We start from the raw sequence: 19,840 nt of genomic DNA on the forward strand, positions 1-19,840 counted from the left end.
TCTAACTAACTGGCATTCTGCCACCATGGAAAGTGAGAGTTGTTTTCGCTCAATGTGCATCTTGTCCTCACCATCTGTATCCTCCTTTTTTTAGGGCCTGATCCTGCAAAACTATTACAAGAGCAATTTCTTCTCAAGCATCTACTTACATTGCTGGTAATGGAGCTAAAAGCATAAATAAGAACTATGCCTATTAATAAAGTGAGGTTTTTGTAGATCTGGGCTCTATATTCGTAAGGTGGATCCTCAATATCTTCTATAAATCTTGTAATAGACACTGTTTGTTAATAGTATTCATTATATTTGCAGCCACGTGCACACACACAAGAGTGCAACACCAGAGAGGATAAAACAAAAAAGAGGCAGTTGAAGGGAGGTGGGATACAAGTTGGTTAAAAGTTAAGTGTCATCTGCTGTGGTGTTTCTCTGCCCTTGCCAGGGACACATTTTCTTCATGTCTAACCTGAATCTTTCATGCTGTGATAAGATTTATTGCTCCTGACTTTATCCATAATATAATTTAGATTTGGTGCGCATGTCTCCAGTCTTGCATAATCAGCTGATTAGTGTAGGTAGACATTATAACAGGCTCGGTTTAGGGCTTGCAGTTTCCATGCATGGATTAGAAGGTGGGGAACGGCCCCAGTTTAGACCAGTGTTACTGGTTTCCCCAGTGTCCCACAGTGGGCTGGGAAGTGGTTGTGAGACGAAGTCTGAGAGCTCCCCTGGTACCTGTCTGCAGCGTTCAAACAGGTTACAAACCTATTTGTTGCCTTTGCTCAGGATTTCTGTGGCATTTAAATAGCCAAGGGATGACCCTGCAGTGTAGAACAGTTGTTGAGTGGCTGCAGTGGGCTGGGAGATTGCGTCAGCTTTGTTTAGCATGACTCTTCATAACCCGAACCCTTCCGTCATGACTTCGGGGCCGCACTGCTGGAATGTGCCCCATGTTTTGCCTTACATTTTTCCCAGAGCTGACCGCAGTTACAACACATCCTGGCTCCTTTCATTAATGTTACTTCTCTGGTGTGGTACACAATACATGAGCTGCGGCCTCACTCACTTGTGGCTTGGTTTCGAGCTGGGATTTAAGAGACTGCTTACAACTTCCTGAGTGCAGAGCAGCTGCAGACCTGTTTGAGGCGATGCCTCTCCAGGACTAGGGAGCTGCCAATGGGCCAAGGGACAGCTGCTCCCCTTGTCTCCCCGTCGCACCCTTCATGATGCTGATGTATGCCCTGGGGACCTGCAGCTGCATCCCACCCTCTCTCCCGCCCAGCCTGGACCTGCTGCTCCTCTCAGCACTCTCCCAGACTCAGATTTAACCCAAATTATTGAGACGGGATGACCAGAAGGAAGGCAGGGGCTTTTCAGGTAGGGTGAGGAGGAACCTGGTTTGCTTGTTTGCTGGTGAGGAAAATGCTGCAAGGGAATATGTGCCTTTCATTGGTGCCCACTGAGGGAGAGGTGTTCAGTAGCTACCTTGGCTGATAGGCACTGTTTAGTATGTGCTGGCCTCCTTAGGTCTTTAGATGAACTTTTATAAAAAAAATAGTTTTCTTCTGATTTTGCTCCAGATAAAACCCAATATATGCATATATCTTTTTTTTTTCTTGTTAATAATTGGAAATAATGTTGTGCATTTGCTGTAATACTTACGTGTTTGATATGCGTCGCCCTGGGTCAACTTGCAGCCTGTGTACAAAATGCTGGCTCTATTTTCAGTACCCTTAACTGTGAGAAAAATGGCTTCGATTGCTCTTCTGCTCTCTGCAGTTCCAGTATCTTTGTTATAAATGCACCTAATCAACCTTCAGCGTCCTTAAAACATAGAGTTACAGCTTGTTGGCATAAAAGTAGTTACAGAAATGAGAAGCTGATGTGAATTTTTACTTCTCTTTACTTTTACGTCCAAATGAAGACTATTCACACAGCAGTGTTTTATGTCACCCAGCTTTACTTACTACTTCATATAACTGGAAGTTTAGATATTGCACCTGTGCAGGGCTGTAATTCTTACGTTACTTTACTTTTCAGATGGATCCAGTAACATAACTTAATGCAAACTCACTGATGACATCCATGTGTATCTTCACAAGCATAAGGATTTTTATGAGGACTAAAGATTTTTATATTGCTCTGTACAAAAAGTTTCAGTTATAAGGTCTGGATAAAGTTCAAGGATAGCAGATGTCAATTTACTCAGCCTTAGTGTGGGCAGAGAAACATTTTGAACATTGAAAACCAATCAGAAAAAACATGGTCCAAAAATAATGTTTTTGAGAAAACCAAGCATTTAACAAAGCAAACTGGAACTCTGCTTTGGCACAGCGGGACCCTGCTGTGTAGTCGGAAATGAAAACAGTTTTAAATGTAAATAACTTTAAGAATACAAACAATGCAAAATTTGTGGCAAATTTGTAATCAGCTTTTCACTGTGTTTTACATTAAAGATTTTTTTTCCATACAGTATTGACTTAAATTACAGAAACTTTACCTCCCATAGCTTCTTGGAAAAACTGTGGCATTGCTCATTGTTTATGACAGGGCAAATGGGGAAAACAAACGAACACTGGACTTGTGTGTTTGATTAAACACTTCTTTGAAGTAAAACTTTTGTGTGGTTTCAGCTTTCCTCTTTGGCTTTCACTTGTCATCTTCTGATTGTATTGTCTAGTTTTCCTTTGTCCATAATATTAATTTTTAGCTTCCCGTCGTTGCTGATTAATTGAATTTCTTCACTTACTATTCAGTTGTCTTTATACTATTATTTATAAAACATTAATACAGTAACAAGTGGTGCAGATATGGTTAGTTAGCTAGGGTTATAACATAAGACTCAGTATAGAGGCTATAATCTACTGCAGACATAATTGCCTGGGATTCACTGAGGAGCACAATAAATGCCTTGTCTGTAAATGAACAGGAGTAGCTGTTGCTTGGTGTCCTGTGTTTTGTACAGGATTACTGAGTTCAAGTGGGCTCCTGATTTTTTGTGTGGCTAAAAAAAGCTCAATGGTTATACCGTTGCATCAGTTTCTTCTTCAGAATTTTGTCTCCCAGCTCCATTAAGAATTTCACTGGCATCAGAGCCCGGTGGAACCAGCTGGTGATTTTGGCTATCAGTGTGATAACGTCCACCATATAGAGCACCAAAAATCATTTTTCTTTTATTAGCTTGATATTAAAAAATTGGATTATACATGTGTGAAGTGTGGCATTGTATTTTGCTGTTCATTTGTCTTTCTTTTTTCAGATTACTAACTGAAGCTATATTTGAAATTAACATTAAAAGTAGAAAAAGAAGAAATCATTTAGTCTGTTCCCATTGAGTTTTCTCTGAATGAAAGGTTAGCCTCTTCCAGGAGTCCCAAACAGCTTCGTGGCTACTCTGAGCACAGGAACAATCTTGCAGAGTTTACTGTACAGCAGGCTTTAACTCCTCGAGCTCATTGGGGATACCCTTATGGGAGAGGTCATGAAGTGCACTGTGCACTTTTGTGTTGATGGCTCAAAGATAATAAAGATCTTTATCTGCGCTGTGGTCCTTTTGTAGGCGTAGTTCTTTAATCGCTTATGAGCAAATCTGTCTGTTCAGTAGGACAGTAGATATGGGTTGGTCTTCTCTCTTCACCTTGTCCACTCACAGTGTCCAGCAAAGGGGACTGCAGAGTCCACTTATCCTTTGGGATTGGATCGCCTTAGTGGGCCTGAAGGAGACTGTCCCACAGATCTGCCGAGGCTGGCAGGCCCAAACAGGTCAGGGCTCTGAGTTTGCTGCTTACAACACAGAACCATTGAGTTTCGCAGTAAATCTCTTTGTGTCATGATTTCACCCTGAAGATGTGCCATATGTTGTCAGGAAAATGTGTATGAGTCTAGGCCAATCATAATTTTCAGTAAAGCCATTTGGATCATCTTTTGTTTTTTAAAAAACCCTCTGTTAAGATGCCATGTGGATTTGTTATAACAGTTTTCAGCCAGAACAGGAAAATGTTGAAATAGCCACAGGTCAATGAAAAATATCTGTCAGGAACTTGGTAATCTGTTTGACCTTCTGCATGTTTGCATAGACATTAAAAAAAATACTTGTAGAATGGAGGCTAAAGCAGTGAATTTGCTCATAAACTGGTATCCTCAATACTTTAAAACCCTGGAGGCTTCTGCACAGAAATGGACTAAACAAAAAGAGCTCCTTTCCACTGCCTGCTTTCGTCATCATGTACCTTTGCTTTCAATAAGGCTTTTGTGAGTAAAGTGTCTGAAGATGAGAACCAAGAGCACTTGAAGTAAATGTCCCTTTGCATGGTTGCAACAGAGTGAAAAAGCTGCAGGGCAACTGAAAGCCACGTCTCACAGTCTGCAGGCATGTGTTGGTGAGCACTGTGATTGGGGCTCAGTTTTAAGTTGTCTTGGCAGTCTTCTGACTGATGTCAGGGGATCTAATGGGTTAAATACTGCAAGGATCGTGCTAAAGAGAAAAACTTTTTTTGAATTAAGAGACTGAAGAAACTGCTGTCTTCTCATATTTGATGAAGTTTCCCCTAGCATGAAAGTTTGGCATGAGGTCCAACACCGTGTTGTGGTTTTGCTTCCAGTTTCATGTTCAAGAAGAACCTTGATTCCTCTGATTCGTGGTGGCAGATCATGGCAGTAGCCAGGCAGGGTAAGAATGTCCCTGCAGAAGGATGTTGCAATAGTTGGTACAAGAATACATAAGGCCAGAAAGATGACAAGATGGGAGCATCTCACATTGTTCATTGGAGACTGTAGAAAATCCATAGTGAAAAAGGTGGGTCAATCAAAGGCTGGCCTGGAAATATCCAGTACAGTGCAACGTACATCTTTTGAAAAGCACATATGCTCCATCCAGTGCTTAAGGAGTTACTGAGGGATGTGGAAAGGGAGAATTAATCTGTATCTGAACTCATCAGTGTAGCCTTCCTTTACAGTCAGCAAACAGAAAGGGGCACATTTACCAAGTCCTGTTTTAGAGACCTGCTTTTGTCTGATGCAAATCAAAGCCTAAAAGCACCCATTTCTCTGTCAGCTGTACGGAAATTTAGACAGCTGCCTCAGACAGAGACATATGTTTGGATGAATCCTACTCTGGAAATCCTTACAGACTTTGATAGACAGTGGATCAGCTTTGGCTGAACTGTTGTTGATCCATTTTTGTATTTCAGCATATATACATTTAATGGCTTTTCTCCACACTTGTATATATAGTTGTTTTCTAAATAATAATTAAAATTTGTCTGGTGGTATTTAGGAATTTGGCATTACAACGTTACGTGCAAATATTTTGATTTTTTCAGCTGTGAAGCTATAATGATAAGCTCATCAAGATCCCAATCAGCTGAGAACCATCAAATTTACCACACACGCACTTTTGTCATACAAGAACACATTATATATTGGAAATCTCTGCAAAAGGGCAAGACTGATGCAGCAGTTTGACCTCTTTGAAATGAGGGAGTCTTCCAAACAATGCTGGAAAGGTGTTTCTTTGCATCCAGATGGATTTTCTGCATTATGTTTATTCTCATTCCTAAAAACTTTTCAGTGCAGTGTATATACATAATATATGCTTCTGTTTAGTACTGTGTAGCATTGTAATTGTAAACCATTTTTACCTTCAAAGAAAAGAGGATGTGTGATAATCAGGTAGCAGCCTGTTCCTTAGAGATCCACTGTGTGAATCTTTGAGGGACATGAACTAAACTGGAGGCTTCTTAGTAGTTCACAAAGCCGCAAAATGTAATGGGCCTTTTCCTGGGCCATATTTCCAGTAGACTGCTGAAAATCTGTTTAGACAGGTACTTGTGTGTGGTAACAGTCCTTAGGCACCGAAATATGTACTTCAGCAAATAATGGCCTGGGTCTCAGCCATGGACGTAATAAAAGTACACTGCTGAAGAGATAAATATGCAGTTCTAGTATCCCTTGTTAAATATTTGTCTGTGAAACTGGAGCCCAGCATGAGATGAGGTATTGTCATGTACTTTGTGTAACTTTTTTTTTATTTTATCTGTGTGCTTTTTTTATAAGTTAAAGAATTAAAGCCGGAGTCTACATAAATAAGCAGAGCCTGGATCCACAGCATTCGTTTGTGTTTTGGCAGTCCAGCTGAATTACTGGGTAAGGCTGGACCCCCAGGACCCTTAGCTAGCTGTGCAGAAGAGCCTGGTCCCCATCGTGCTCTCACCCTTTCTTTTGGGAGCAGTTCTGAACATACCGGGGCTGCTTACCAGCTTCCCCATCGGATCCAGTATGTACATGTGTGTCTGCCCTCTCTCCCCTCAGCCCAGGTAGATGGCTAGGTATTTAAATGGGATTAAGCTGCTGCATAAAAGGGACAAAAGTTGCATTTCAAGTTGTTTAAATTACACTTATGATAGTTTGCAAAGTCAAAACAATTTTCTTCCGGACTTCTCTTAATTTACTTCTTTGTTGGCATAGGCACAAACCACAGTTGCCCTTGTTCTGTAAGTCCAGTGTCCTTTTTGATAGCCACTTTTCTCTCTGCCCTCCACGTCTTATTCCTCTGACCATGTTGTTGCTAAATCTTGTCATATTTTCTCTGTAGAATTTCCCTTTTGCCATTTATGATTCTCTGATTCTCTCTGCCTGATTCAGCTCCATCACCCTCACTTTCAGTGTCTTCACTTCCAAGCTGTGAACAGTAGCATTAAAACTAATTTGTATTTGCCTTGATTCCATAATGATCTCATATTAGTTCGTTTCCCTATTAATACTCTGCCTGTAAAATGCCACTGAGATAACGAACCTCATTACAACACATTTTTTTCTAACATAATAGCAACATATTCCAGTTTATGGAGTACAAGCTGGTTGAACCCTTAGCTGATGTTTAATTTAATTAATGGGAGGATGCATTTAATTAATGTGCTAACAGGCTAGTATTCCTCTCAGAGAGAAAATTATGATTACCAAACCCTACAAGTGATTTTTAAACAGCAGACTGGTATTTTTCCTAAACTGAATAATCCAACACTTCAGTAATGTGATTATCTCTTACTACAGCCTTTTGTCCACTCCACCTCACAGTTTGAGATGAAATCTGATATTTTTCCTTTAATATGCATATTAAAGATGATTCAGTTCTTTAAAATCACCATGCAAATGCACCCGGGCTTTTTTACAGTATTTTCTGCTTACTGTGCTGTGGTGCCATTTACACTGTTATGGTGAGCAGTGTTTTATTTGGATCACTTGAGAAATGATGAGGATATGGTTGCAAATAAGTTTTGCTTAAGCAGTTTATCTTTCTAGTGCAGCTGGAGTTTTTATTTCACACTCAAATGCACTAGTAAAGTATTAAGAACTTTTTTTTCTTGTCTGTGAAGCAGCTGAGTACAGCAATAAGGGAACTGGATCCCTGTAGTAAGTATTTATTTTTCTTGAATAGTATCCTGAACAGATAGACCTTCTGGTCTGCCTTCCTTCTTATCTGAGCCTAATATCATAGTATCTGAGCATTTCATAGTCTTTCCAGTGCCCTTGTACTCCAGTAACCCCATGAAAATGGAAGATGGCCTCACCTGCATTTCACAGATGGAAAGCTGGGACACAGGGATGTGGGGGCTGCCTGTACCCTGTCATGGAAGTGCATGAACGATGGGCTGCCATTGCATTAGGACTGTCACATTAGGGCTTCCCTGTGAGGGCTGGTGTGCTGCAGCAGCTACCAGGCAGCTGTGGTGAGCGGGCTGCAGTGGTGGGAGGTGGTGGCATTCGTGGGAGGGTCTCTGACAGGAGCCACCCAAGCCACTCACAGAGAGTTTGCAAGTGATTCAGGCCAGAGCACGCAGGGCACATTACTGACCTGGGAGCAGGACTTGAGCTGTAGTGGAGGATAAAATATGAAAGCCTTCTGTATAAAGTGAATGTTTGGGTTTTTTTAAATGCAGTGATGTATACCATCCCCTACTATTGCATGTAGTCTTCATAACCCTGTTCAGTGGTGACATAGCATCATGCTAAGGAAACAAGAATACTTATCCTTCTAGGGGTAACAACAATTTATTTTAGGCACTGGATCCAGACTTACTTGCAGTTAGTTCCTTGGTGAATGAGCAGCAACTGTTCTTCTTTTGCCTGTTCACCAGCGAAACAATCGGTAGTGGATCTTACAGCTCTTCTGAGATGTAAAGGCCAAAGGCACACCTGTAAACCATGCCAAGTAGGATGTTGATGAAAACATTCCTGCTTTTATTTATGGTAGCTTAGAGCAATATAGCTGAGTTCTTTGTCCTTTAATGCTGTAACTCATTTTGAGACTGTTTCTGCTAAAGTTCACAAATGTATTTGAGTATTTGTAGAGTGCTGCTGTATGAGTAAGGCTGGCCAACTGTTTGTATTTTTTTGTGACCAGATGGTTCTACTTTTGTTCTGCTTTTTTTAACCCCTTGCTTCAATAGGTTTTTTATGAGCTCTTTCTACTCACCACTCCACATATACTATTTCAGTTTGCACCAGAATTAACGTAAAGATTAGAGTTACCCTGGCTAATGATTTGAGTCCAGAGTTGAAAGTTAGGTCAAGAATTGGCATCTCTCTACTTCATGTTTGTCTGCACTTTGAATAGGAAGATGGTTCTCCTCATGTATCTTCACAGTCATCGTGTTGCATATATCTGTCCCAGTCAGGAACTGAGTTTGTAAAGACACTGTAGTGATCAGATAAAGAGCACCAATCTTCAAAACTAAGATGTCTCAATCTGAGCTAAAGGAGAATCCGGTTGTAGGCCACCGGATATCACATATTACTGGATACATTTCAGATTATTTGATTATCCATTACTGCAGTATGAGATAATTTCACCATTTTTTTCTGTGTTAATTGTCACAGTATTCCCACAAAATAGCAAAAAGCGACTATCACTATTTTTCAGCTTGAGGAGGAAGTAGAAAAAAGCCTAATTTACCAGAGCTGCAAAATCCTGATAACTGGATTACTCCCAACACCCTAGAGTATTTTTTAAGTGTCTGGATGTTTCAAGTATCTAAGTTCTTTAAAAAATTTTTAATTTCAATAGAAGTTCTGCTAAAATTTCCATGGCATGTATCTGCGAACATCTCACTTGTAATGCCATTAAAAATCTGACCACAATACTACTCTTTTTATTTTACAGTAAACATGAATTCGTCTCACACAACTGTAGAAGCCCCCATCTCAGCAAGTTATCTTAGCCTTTCTTCATAGTCAGCAGAGAGAGATGTGCACTTTTAGGATGTGACTTCATCTGATCTCTTTTAACCATGATGTGCCTGCTTCTCTCTATTGACTGCAAAGTAAGGCTAGATAATTAGTTCAAAACATTGTCTCCTGCACTATAAATACCTTCATTTATTTAGCTGAATCCAACCCTAAGTGGTTCATTAAAGATACATAGGAAGCCTGGTGGCACAAAAGATTGAACCCAAATTTCCCAAATACCCAAACCTCCAACTCATGAACTTTAGCAGATTGTATTCACTGCTTTTGCTCTCTGTAATTTCTCTCTTCACATTTAGTTTGTTTGATTTCAGATGAGCCTCAACTGTAGAGACATGCATTAGGGAGAAGAACAAAAAAACCGTAGGATTAAAAGTTAGAGCTGGAGAGAAGTGCTAAAGAGAATGTAATAGGTGTTCTCTTTGGAAAAAGGTCTGCTGAATTTAACAAGGACTGATAGTGTACTCCACAGAAATTGCTCTAAGGTTTTATTTTCCACTGAGTTTTTACGTGCTTGGTGGAATTCCATATGCAAGATGATACTTTCTATTCACCTTTGTGAAAGGTCTGGGAAAGAAATCCCATCCTCTCTATAAATTACTGTGAGCTATTTATATGACCTTTTGAGAAGGTAGGTGACCTTATGATTGAAAGCCAACTACAGACCTTGAACAATGTCCAGTGAATTCACTGTGAATTCCCCATGCTTCTCTAAGGGCTCAATAAGTCCAATTCATTGTTGCTAAAGCAAACATTAACTTGACAGTAGAGGACAAAACAACCGGACCCATTTATGCTATTATTGCGCAGTTTACATCTTTCCAGACCACAACAGAAGCCAGAACTTGGATTACAAACCATTTAAAACGGAAGATTCTTTTTTCAAATTCTACTCCAGCTGCCGGAGACTAGCTTGGGAAGAAGCTAATGAAAATGCTCCTATACATTTTTTTTTCAGTGTGGATACTTGTCCTCAAAGAACTGAACACAGGCCAGCATTTCATTTCCTGCACTAGGCAGCATTTGAATAGCCTATTATGTCTTGACAAAAATTACTCTCCTATGGGTTGAGCCAGATTAGAACCTGTGAAACAGAGATGGAAACCTGGCCTCATCTTTATCAGGCATATCCTGTCCTAACTATTCCCATATCAGAGTTTTAAACATGGTTTCCTAATGAACCGTATTATTTTGGAATGTTGTGTTGCCTGTGATACTTGGAAGTTAAATAGCTGTGATTTGGGTTTATATTAGGTTGTAACCTGCCAAATGGCAAGACTGGTAACAAAATAAAGTCTGTAACTTGAGCATATGCTATAGACGAGTAACGGTTCTCTCAAAAAGCAAAAAATTCTCTTTAGAGTTACCATTATTTCTTATTTTCTCTTGCCACATTTTCATTCATTTCTTCATTGACCTCAGGCCCTAAAGCATGGAAGCCAACAGATCTGAAGACTGGAGAGCTTGCACATCAAAACTGCACATATTTTTATTGGAAAATGAAGCTTACCCTTTACGTCCATACCTGTATGACAGTCTTGATCCTGTGCAACTGGCGAGATGGCCAGGCAAGGAATAAAAATGAGAATCCTGTCTTACTGATTTTGTAAAACAATAATCATCTTACATTAGCACCATAACTTCTTCCTATGTGATATGGTTGCATAAAATTGTCCATTGCTAAAAGTAGCTGATTCTGGAATGACCTCCTCTCCAGATGTTTCAGACCATTTCAGGAACTCTTGGTGAGGAAAGTTTTTGTATGTGGTTGAAATATATTGGGCACAATTAAGTTGGACTCCGCATCTGAGGATGAGCTTAGTTCCACTCCTTCAGAAAACTGTTGAGGAGGAGTCAGACAAGGCTCCAAAAGGGGTTAAACGTCTCCATTTTCTAAGAAGTATTCTTTCCATAATATACGCTGAGAGGCTGTGGAGCAGGCAAGTTAAGAGGCTGTACAGCTGAAGAGAGGAGAGCCAGTCTCCAGGAAGGCCTGCCCTTTTGCATGACTTTTTGTTCCCATTCCTACTCAGACACGTGACAGTGAGTCAGGAAGTATTGCTGCAGTTGGAAGAGTTTTCTGTGGTTGATCTCCAGCAGCCACCAAGCCTTAATGCCTCTGTTTCTCTAAGGTCTGCATGAGGAAATCTTGGATGTGAGCTGGGATCAGTGCTACAGGGAGCAGCTGCCCTCAGGAAGCACCAAAACAGAGGTGTCTCTGCCATCCACAGTCACAGGGCAAGAACAGAGGCTCTCTTCTCCTATGTCCCAAAGGAAAGGAGACCAAAATGGCCTTTCCAGTCAAATACTGGGTTACTTGTGCGTCCAAAAATTCTGCCAACTTGGGGGGCTTGAGGGAAAGCCTTTAAGTGAATAATGCGATATAGAATCAAGCCCTGAATAGGTCTGTCTTGTATTAGCACAGAGAAGCACTCTCCATTCCTCTTTCATCATGTATTTCAGTTCATTGCCTTTCTTCCCCTAGTCTGTGCTGCTTGATCATGTACTTCCTTCAAGCCACCAAGAACATCCATCTCACTTTTGTCATGGGATGATACTTTCTGTGCAAACATAAATATTTAGAGAAGTTTACAAAAGATTAAGCTTCATCAAGTGAAGCATTCCTGCTAATGCAGTGTCAGGACAAGTCAGCAGGGAGCAAGAGCCTGGGCTGCTGTGCACAGCTGTTGCAAGACCAAACTGTGGAACATTCACTTTTGACTCTACCAACCTCACTGATCAAAACCATTTTGGAAGTTGGCTCATCATTTTTTTCCAGAGTGAAATCCTCTTCATCAAAACAGCTTCCTCAGTGTGCAGGCTTCATCTGTATTGTTGAATCTCTTGCCTCAGTTTTATTGTTGTTGTGCAAATTCCTAATGCAGATATGCTGTACTTGCTGGACCCATGAAACAAATCCATGCTAGAGAAGTCCCTAAGACGCAACTCGGAGCAAAAATAGTTGGGAGATCTGCCCACAATGCTTGTGCTCTGATAGTTTGGGTTTCTCTCTGAGAAAAGATGACATATTCCATATTAGCTTAATTCAGGGAGACTTCAAAAGACATAAATGATAGGGGAAAATTCTAAGTAAGAAAGAATATTAAAAGGGAACTGTAAAACTGTTGGGTTTGTTTTTTTTTTCTAGTAAGGTAAAGCAAACAAACAGAAGTCATTCCAGAATTCATGCAGCACAAAACATAATAAGAATATAGAAATACATGCAAGGCAAATGGTTGCATGTGTGCAAACACATCACCGTATATTTACTTTAAGGGGCTGCATCCATCTTCAGTCTCAAGTACTGACAGTTTGGCTTTTTGCTCCAGTGGGAAGTGGATTTGTCAGGCCAGCTAAAATACTATCTACCTCTTGGACAGCTCACAAGTAACCCCACTGTAGTGACAATCAGTGAAAAAAGAGCTGTCTGGCATGCTTTTCTTCAGTGCTGCTTTGCTGCCCCTTTCTAGTGAGGAGACCACAGGAAATCCTACCTTCCTAGAAAAATATCCTGCTTCCTCCTAAGGACCCGTGGAGCAGGCAGCTCGACATGACTGTGGGCATTTCTGAGGCAGGCAAATCAAAAGAGAATAACCTTTCATAGGAAGTGGCTCAAGCCTCATTTCTTGAGACACTGAGAACCACGGTGGACAAAAACCAGCTGGTCTGATCAAGTGTCAGTGATATTTTGGGTAGGAGTGTTGGACTAGATGACCCTCAGAAGCCCCTTCTAACCAACGTTTTTATTTCTATGAAGTTTTATTTCTATGAAGTCACATAATCTAACAGGTTTTTTCCAGCTTTAAAATTTGTGCTTCTGATAAACACTGCTAGGCCTTGTATTTGATCCCATTCTTTTTAAACAATCTTTTTTTCTGAGATTTTAGTTAAAGATGCATGTAATTAAAATGTTGATTTTATTTCAAGTTATGAATTAATTATGCTGTTCTCTGTGAATGCTGGAATTTTTTAAGCATTCTTCCAGTAAGCTGAATTATCACCACTTTAATACTTCCAACATATTCCTGTAACTGAACTCATTTCATGAACCTAAAGAGGTTGTATTAAATTTAATAATACAATGAGAAATATGCTTAAGGTTGTAGGCCTGTGACTTTGATGAATAATATGAATGGACAAATTGAAACTTACTCAACATTTAAACTTCGAATGTAGCTGAAGTGATTCCATGGTTCAGGCTGAAATACAATCTAGCTGAATTAAAAAGGGTTTTGCTGTTTGCAGTTGATCTCATCCACAGTTTCTGAGATCAAGATGTCAGCTCAAAGGAGAAGTAAATCTGAGGAAGATATCTGGTGTACATAAAATTTGGGTTAGTTTCTTTTTTGCAGAGCTTTGTCTCCCAAATACATTTCAAAACGCAGATCCACATCGTGCTTCACCAGGTTGCAGTGGATGGTCCTTGCTGTGCTGTGCTTCTGTGCAAAACAGAGATGGGTGAAATAGTGAAATGGTGACTAGGTGCCCTCAAGCTGCACTGACTTGAGAAAACATGCAGTTTTTTCATCATATGATAGTTGTCAGAGGGGTGTCCACACATAGAGACTGTCCTGCAGAAGCCAATCCTCCGAAACTCTGCCTGTGCTCAATGGAGAGCAAACCTCCAAACGTACGAGGTCTGGTGTAGAGGTGATTCAGGACCCTGACTCTATGGGGAGTAATTTTTAGCCTTAGTGAGTAGCCACTGAACAAGATGGGTGGTGAGCTCTGCAGTCCAGATACTTTACCTAAGCTGTAGTGTGGCAGGGTGGGCTAAGCTTGAAATAATACTCTTACCAGTCTGCAAGTCTCTCAGCTGCAGACAGTTTACATAAAGATGCATGTCCCTCAATATGAAAGCTCATCACTTCAGAACTTGATGGAGCCTTTGATAACAGCATATAGGTGATTCCTGGTTTCCTTAGGAAACAACTAATACAGTTTATCGAATTTGTACCAGTTTACTATTGTTTCTCTCACCTAGAAAAAAATGAAAAAAAAATAGTATTTTTAATATCAGAAAGATACTCTGTCTCCCACAGCAATTAAAGCCAGAAAACCAAGAGGAGAGTTCCTGGCGGTTATGTACTTAGAAAGCCTTTAAATTTCTCTGTGAAAATTGGTCATTGGTTTCAAGCATTTCCTTTCAGGCAAACCTTAAACTAGAGGACTTAGGATCAGAAAAATGAGTTGCTGTCAGCTGATGATTATCCATGATTCTGGTAGCATGCACAAAGTAGAAGCAGCTTTCCAAACCAACAAGAGGATATAGTCCCTGTTCCAAACCACGTGAGTGTAAAGAGGCAGGGTAGGGAAGAGGAGGCATGAAGCTACAGTATAAAGAGCAATCCGGGTAATGCTAGCCATGCATAAGATGAATTACAGCTGGTAGAAAGTGATAGCCATTTTTCTGGAGGAGAAGGGAATCAAATTTATTCTTATGTAGTAAATGAATGTGTTTTGGCCAAATGTTTTTGTGAATACACTTTCATTTTAGGATGTTATTTCTATTATCTCCACATTAATTTTTAAGAATGGGAAACAAATGTCATATTTCCAGGTTTTATCAAGATATGTTCTTGGGGAAAAAGAGCAATTACAGGAAAATTCCATGGAAGAATAATATTTATGAGATGCCAATTATTTGTGCTGGGTGCAGAAGTATTCAAACCTATTCCTAAATGAGTAATTCCCTTCAACCTGGGAGATGAAACAGAAATATTTTGTAGTCAAAATACACAGTTTACTTGTAGAGAAGTTAGAACAAGTAGTTTGAATAAAAAAAAAAAAAGCTCAAATGTAGGTGTACAAAACACTACAGAAATAAAAAGGCATGTAAATATTATCTTTCCTCACCACTCTGTCCTTGAAGAGCAGGTTCTTTCTTCCAGGTTTCTTTTCAGCTCAACGACTTTCTGGGCTGCTGCAAACTCTGTGTAGTCCCTCTGGGTCTCACATGACCCAGTTGCTCTCTTTTTAGAGGAACGTGACATCATAACATAAAACAAACAACTAAAACAAATGCCATATGTCACAGCTTGTGAGATAAAAGTCCTAGTTCACCTCGTGTCTTTGAGGAATGTACATCTCTTGAGAGTGGAAATATTTTAACAAAATAACCGTTTAAAGCTAATTCCTGCAAGCAAGAAAGTGTGTGTCAGTCTTCCTCCCACCACCACCCCCTTTTCACATCTAAATCATTACTTTGTTTTCTATTTAGAAAGTTACCAGTAGTAACTTTCCATTCTTTGAGGTAAATAGGGAGAGCCGCTTTTAGCAATGCCTTTTCTTTATTGCCTACTCATAAGAAGAGCTGCTGCTTAAGACTAAGGTAGCTTTTTAAGATGGATTTAAATGATGCTTTGAGGGAGAATGAGAAAGTAGGTGGAGAGAAGTGTGCTGGAGCCTCTATAGTACAGATTTGAATATATGCCACTCTGCTAGCAAGGTCTGTGATGGTCACACCAAGCTCTGCAGTGTATTTTTGTGTATTTTTGTGTTTTAGCTTGCATATTCTATCTTCACCTAGTCATATATTGAGCCTCAATAAACATAAGCAGCAGGCCTGGATGTCCTGACATTACCCTCCCCAGCCAGTAACAAGCATGTGGAATATTTGGACAAGCATTTGCTTCTATTTTTAAAATTTCATACGTGATTGTAGCACCACAGAAGATGAGATTTTTTATTAAAAATGTTTATTACAATATGTTTCCTTAGGATAACAGCTCTGATTTGAGGATTTTGGGTTTTGTTGTTTGCTTTGCAGGAAGAAGGTATCGTGAAGGAAATAGACATCAGTCATCATGTGAAAGAAGGTTTTGAAAAAGCAGATCCTTCTCAGTTTGAGCTGCTGAAAGTATTAGGACAAGGTTCATATGGAAAGGTAATTTTTAATGCTATCCGATCACCTAGAGCAACATTGAAAATGTTGTATCCTTTCTCTGAGTTCATTTTACGCTGGTAACGTTGTCCACGTATAAATTATATTGTAAAGGGAGATAAGCAAGCCCAAACCCCTTCTGTGTGCATTTTAACAACACTTTTGTCTTTTGGCTGGATTCCTGTATATGGTAATAGTGCTTATGGCTCTGGACCTGGACTAATGAGCACAAGTGAGCATTAGCAAGCACCACTGTTCATAAATGTAGGCTCCCCCCCCCTCTTTCTGACCTACCCAGCAGGGAGGTGAGTTGCGCCACTGCTGCTTAGTTGGAGGGTGTAAATAGGAACATTCAAAGGCTTACAGAAGTTAGCTGCCAGATTCCTACTGAGGGCAAATGGGATCTCAAGCACATTTCAAAGTCCCAGGCTGCTCTTTAGCTCACACTCAGAGGCCCGTATGCTTTGCTGAGAGGATCCTGGAGTCAAACCCCAGCGCTGAAGAGAGCAATCATTGTGGCGAGAGCATAGGGGGAAAAAAAAAATACCTGTATGACCACAAGCGAAGTTGTGGAGAAACAACATTTTTATCTTAAGTTCAAGGCTTTTCTTAATCCCAAAGACAATTCTTCAACAGCAGGATATGTCAGTTGGAAATGAGAATAAGAAGGAAAGATGGAGAGAAAGAGGCAGAAGTCAATTCAATCTTAAACACTTTCCATGTTTTAAGTAAATAAAACTTTGAAACCTGCGGAACAGTGAGCCTAATGTAAACCAGGCATGGAAGTCCTTATCATTTTAAGGATATTATTTTGTGGAGTTTTAAAAAAATATTTCCCAGCCTTCAATTCAATGGTGGATCTTTCTGGCTAACTTGAAGAACTGACTTATACCTGAAAGTTGCTGGGGTACCCAGCACAAAGCTGAGCACCCTGACGATGGATCAGGGCCTTTAGTTTTATACCTGAAAGAAGCTATATTAGGAGTATTTATCAACTTCCTGACTATTCTAGAATTATATAGATAAGCAAGTCTGTGACAAGTTCCCTGAGATGAGAGATATCAGGAAAGTTAGCATTCACTACCAAGTTTTGATCTAGAGAATTTCTTCAGAGCACAGTAATGATATATGAGTTTTAAATATTAAAGAAATGTGAAAAATCAAACAACTCAAAATTAGTTTTAATGTATGACTCAATACAAGAAGGAGAAGAACAGGAGAAGAAAATTTCTTTTGCAAAAGTAACAGAGGCGGAATGGACGGTTTTCAGGTTCAGGCAGTAAAGAGTTTAGAAATGGTTCACTGACTATCTCAGATTGTACTGATGTATTTCATTATTAACTGTCTGCGTTGGCCTAGCTTTAGACATTTTATAAGCAAAATGCCTAGTCTCTGCCACCACTTCCCAAAAGGAGGTCTGATTTCTGGGACACACTCCACCAAATTCACTGGGGGATCAGAGTGTGAGTGTGGACATCGTACCTGTTTGGAGCTGTGTGTGATTACAGATCACTTTCCGTATCTTATGTGAAACAGGTCAGTAAACTCCGCAGAGCAGCAAAGACACAGGAGAGGGAAGTCTGCTCTGTGTTTCTTACGCAGTCCCCAACCACCTAAATTTTCATCACATTGGTATTTGAGCTAATGGTTCAAATCCATAAATCTCTGGGGATGCAAACCAGTTGGTTTTCAAGTTGTTCACCTGAGGCGTAAATAATTTCTTGCAGTATTAGAGAAGATGCCTTTGGTGTCAGAGGGAATGCTCTCAACACTCTTGAAAGTCACAACACTTGCTTAGCTTTCTAGGTTGGGATTTGGGGTGATATACCTATTGATCCAGCTAAGAGAGTTTTGCTAGTTCAGTTATTAATAACCTGAGGTGTTTGCATGCATATCAAACTGGAAAATTGAAAGTCATGCTCAGGCATGTGCCTGTGCTACTCTGGCAAATTAGTATAGTATGTCTAATATAACCAGTCAAGCAAGCACTCCAGGACCACTTGGTGGTTTCAAGATCAGTGTAAGTTTACCTTTAAGAATAATCACAAGGAAAGCATCATTTTGCAATACAATGCATTTTCATTTGTTCTGTTTCCTTTTTGGTTTGATGATTATTTTGATGTCCTCTGAAACAGCACGCAGTGTTCTTGACTCATCTGTTTTGGAGGGAATGCAGACAAGTGCTGTATCCCATGCTACAGGGAACAGCTGACTGGTGACTAGTAGCGTAAATTGATAACTTTGCTTATTACAGCAGTATGGGTATTACAAGCTTTGCAAGATTACGTGGCAGATAAGATATTTCTAGAACTGCAGGCTAATGTTTCTGCAGATGCAGCATGCTGTGCTGTTCTGTGTGTAGTACAGCTTAAAATCATTATCTTAAGGTTTGGAATTTTGGGTTTTTTTGGATAAAGATTCCATAACCATTTTTAAAGAATAATAATACAGCTGAAAATCTAGCATTTGGGCAAGCTTGCTTTTGACTTTTTCCACCCTTTCAATGCAATGCAAAACTTAAATCTTTTACTTGGGCTAGATAGAAAAATATCCCAACATTTCTCTGTCTAGCCGAACTTCTAAATGAATTGATTTCCTATTAGTGCTGGAGCAGCTGATATAAATTTATCATGAACGTTAATGAAAAACACTTCAGAAAGTCTTATGTGTTCCTGTTGCATCCAGATTTCGTCATTTGTTCTGACAGTTGTGAGCACCAGAGGTATTTGTATGTTCATTGAACTAGGAAACAGGAGATGGGAACAAGCAATATGTGCCTAAGCTCAGCTAGTCAGGGCAGCTCAGCTGACGAATCGTGCATATCTCATATGCACAGGAAACATCTTGACAAGGAAAGTCTCACCAAAAATATACCAGATCGTATTGTAGAAGTGTTGTAGCTGTGATGATGTACAGATGTAAGAGCCCTGGTTAAAGTGTTCAGAGGGAATTTAACCTTTTTTTTCATTTTCGGCTTCTCTAGCCCATTGTTAAAAGTTCTGTCTCCCCACAAGCCCTTCCTCAAAGCGTGTTTGAGAAAATCATAATCCGTTTACAGATGTCTTTTTTTTTTCAGGAGGAAGAGTCTTTCAGCTTACAAATAATGTGCTAGAAACAGATTTCCTCCTTTCTTTTTTTGGCTTTTTGTATGTTGGGTGGAGACAGTTTACAAATCTGCATGGTTCCTGAACAGGCAATGAATAAAATAATTGCCACAGATTTTTGTAATCCAACTAGACATTCATTAGTTGCATGAATTCACCTAGCCTTTGTTAATTTATATATTTATAAGTATATGCTATGTATGTGGGCTTATATTTATTTCTGCATTTGGCTTTACTTCTGCTTCTGTCCAGTAACACAAGTGCTGAAATAAAAAAGGAGACACAGCTGCCTGGTATTTCTGACCTCAGCACACAGAGTGAGTCCTGGGAATCAGCTAAAAGATTTATTTTATTTTCAATTATTAAAACACTGAAAGTCTTGTAAAGACCAAACTAAATTACTGATTCCTTTGTTCACTACCCTTCCAGTGCTCAGATGCACTCAGCGACAGATAAGAAATAGTTGCATGGATTAAAAAAAAAAAAGAGATACAATTTTAGCTACAATTTTATTGTATTTCAATTGCAATTTACACTATCAGAAGATGTAGCATAGGAGACTATGACAGGGAAAACTGTCTTCATTGTAATAACCTATTTGTTAATCAAAGTA

General features: G+C 39.7%; 1 protein-coding gene across 2 annotated transcripts in view; it reads left to right on the top strand.

The window, feature by feature from the left end:
- Positions 1-19,840, top strand: part of RPS6KA2 (ribosomal protein S6 kinase A2) — a 202,825-nt gene that overhangs the window by 70,091 nt on the left and 112,894 nt on the right. For both annotated transcript variants that reach the window (XM_068405539.1, XM_068405624.1), the window contains exon 2: positions 16,010-16,126. In XM_068405539.1, the coding sequence (XP_068261640.1) occupies positions 16,010-16,126 (117 nt within the window). The remainder of the gene's footprint in view (positions 1-16,009; positions 16,127-19,840) is intronic.

This window comes from Nyctibius grandis, chromosome 1 (genome assembly GCF_013368605.1).
Source record: "Nyctibius grandis isolate bNycGra1 chromosome 1, bNycGra1.pri, whole genome shotgun sequence".
Lineage (NCBI taxonomy): Eukaryota > Metazoa > Chordata > Aves > Nyctibiiformes > Nyctibiidae > Nyctibius > Nyctibius grandis.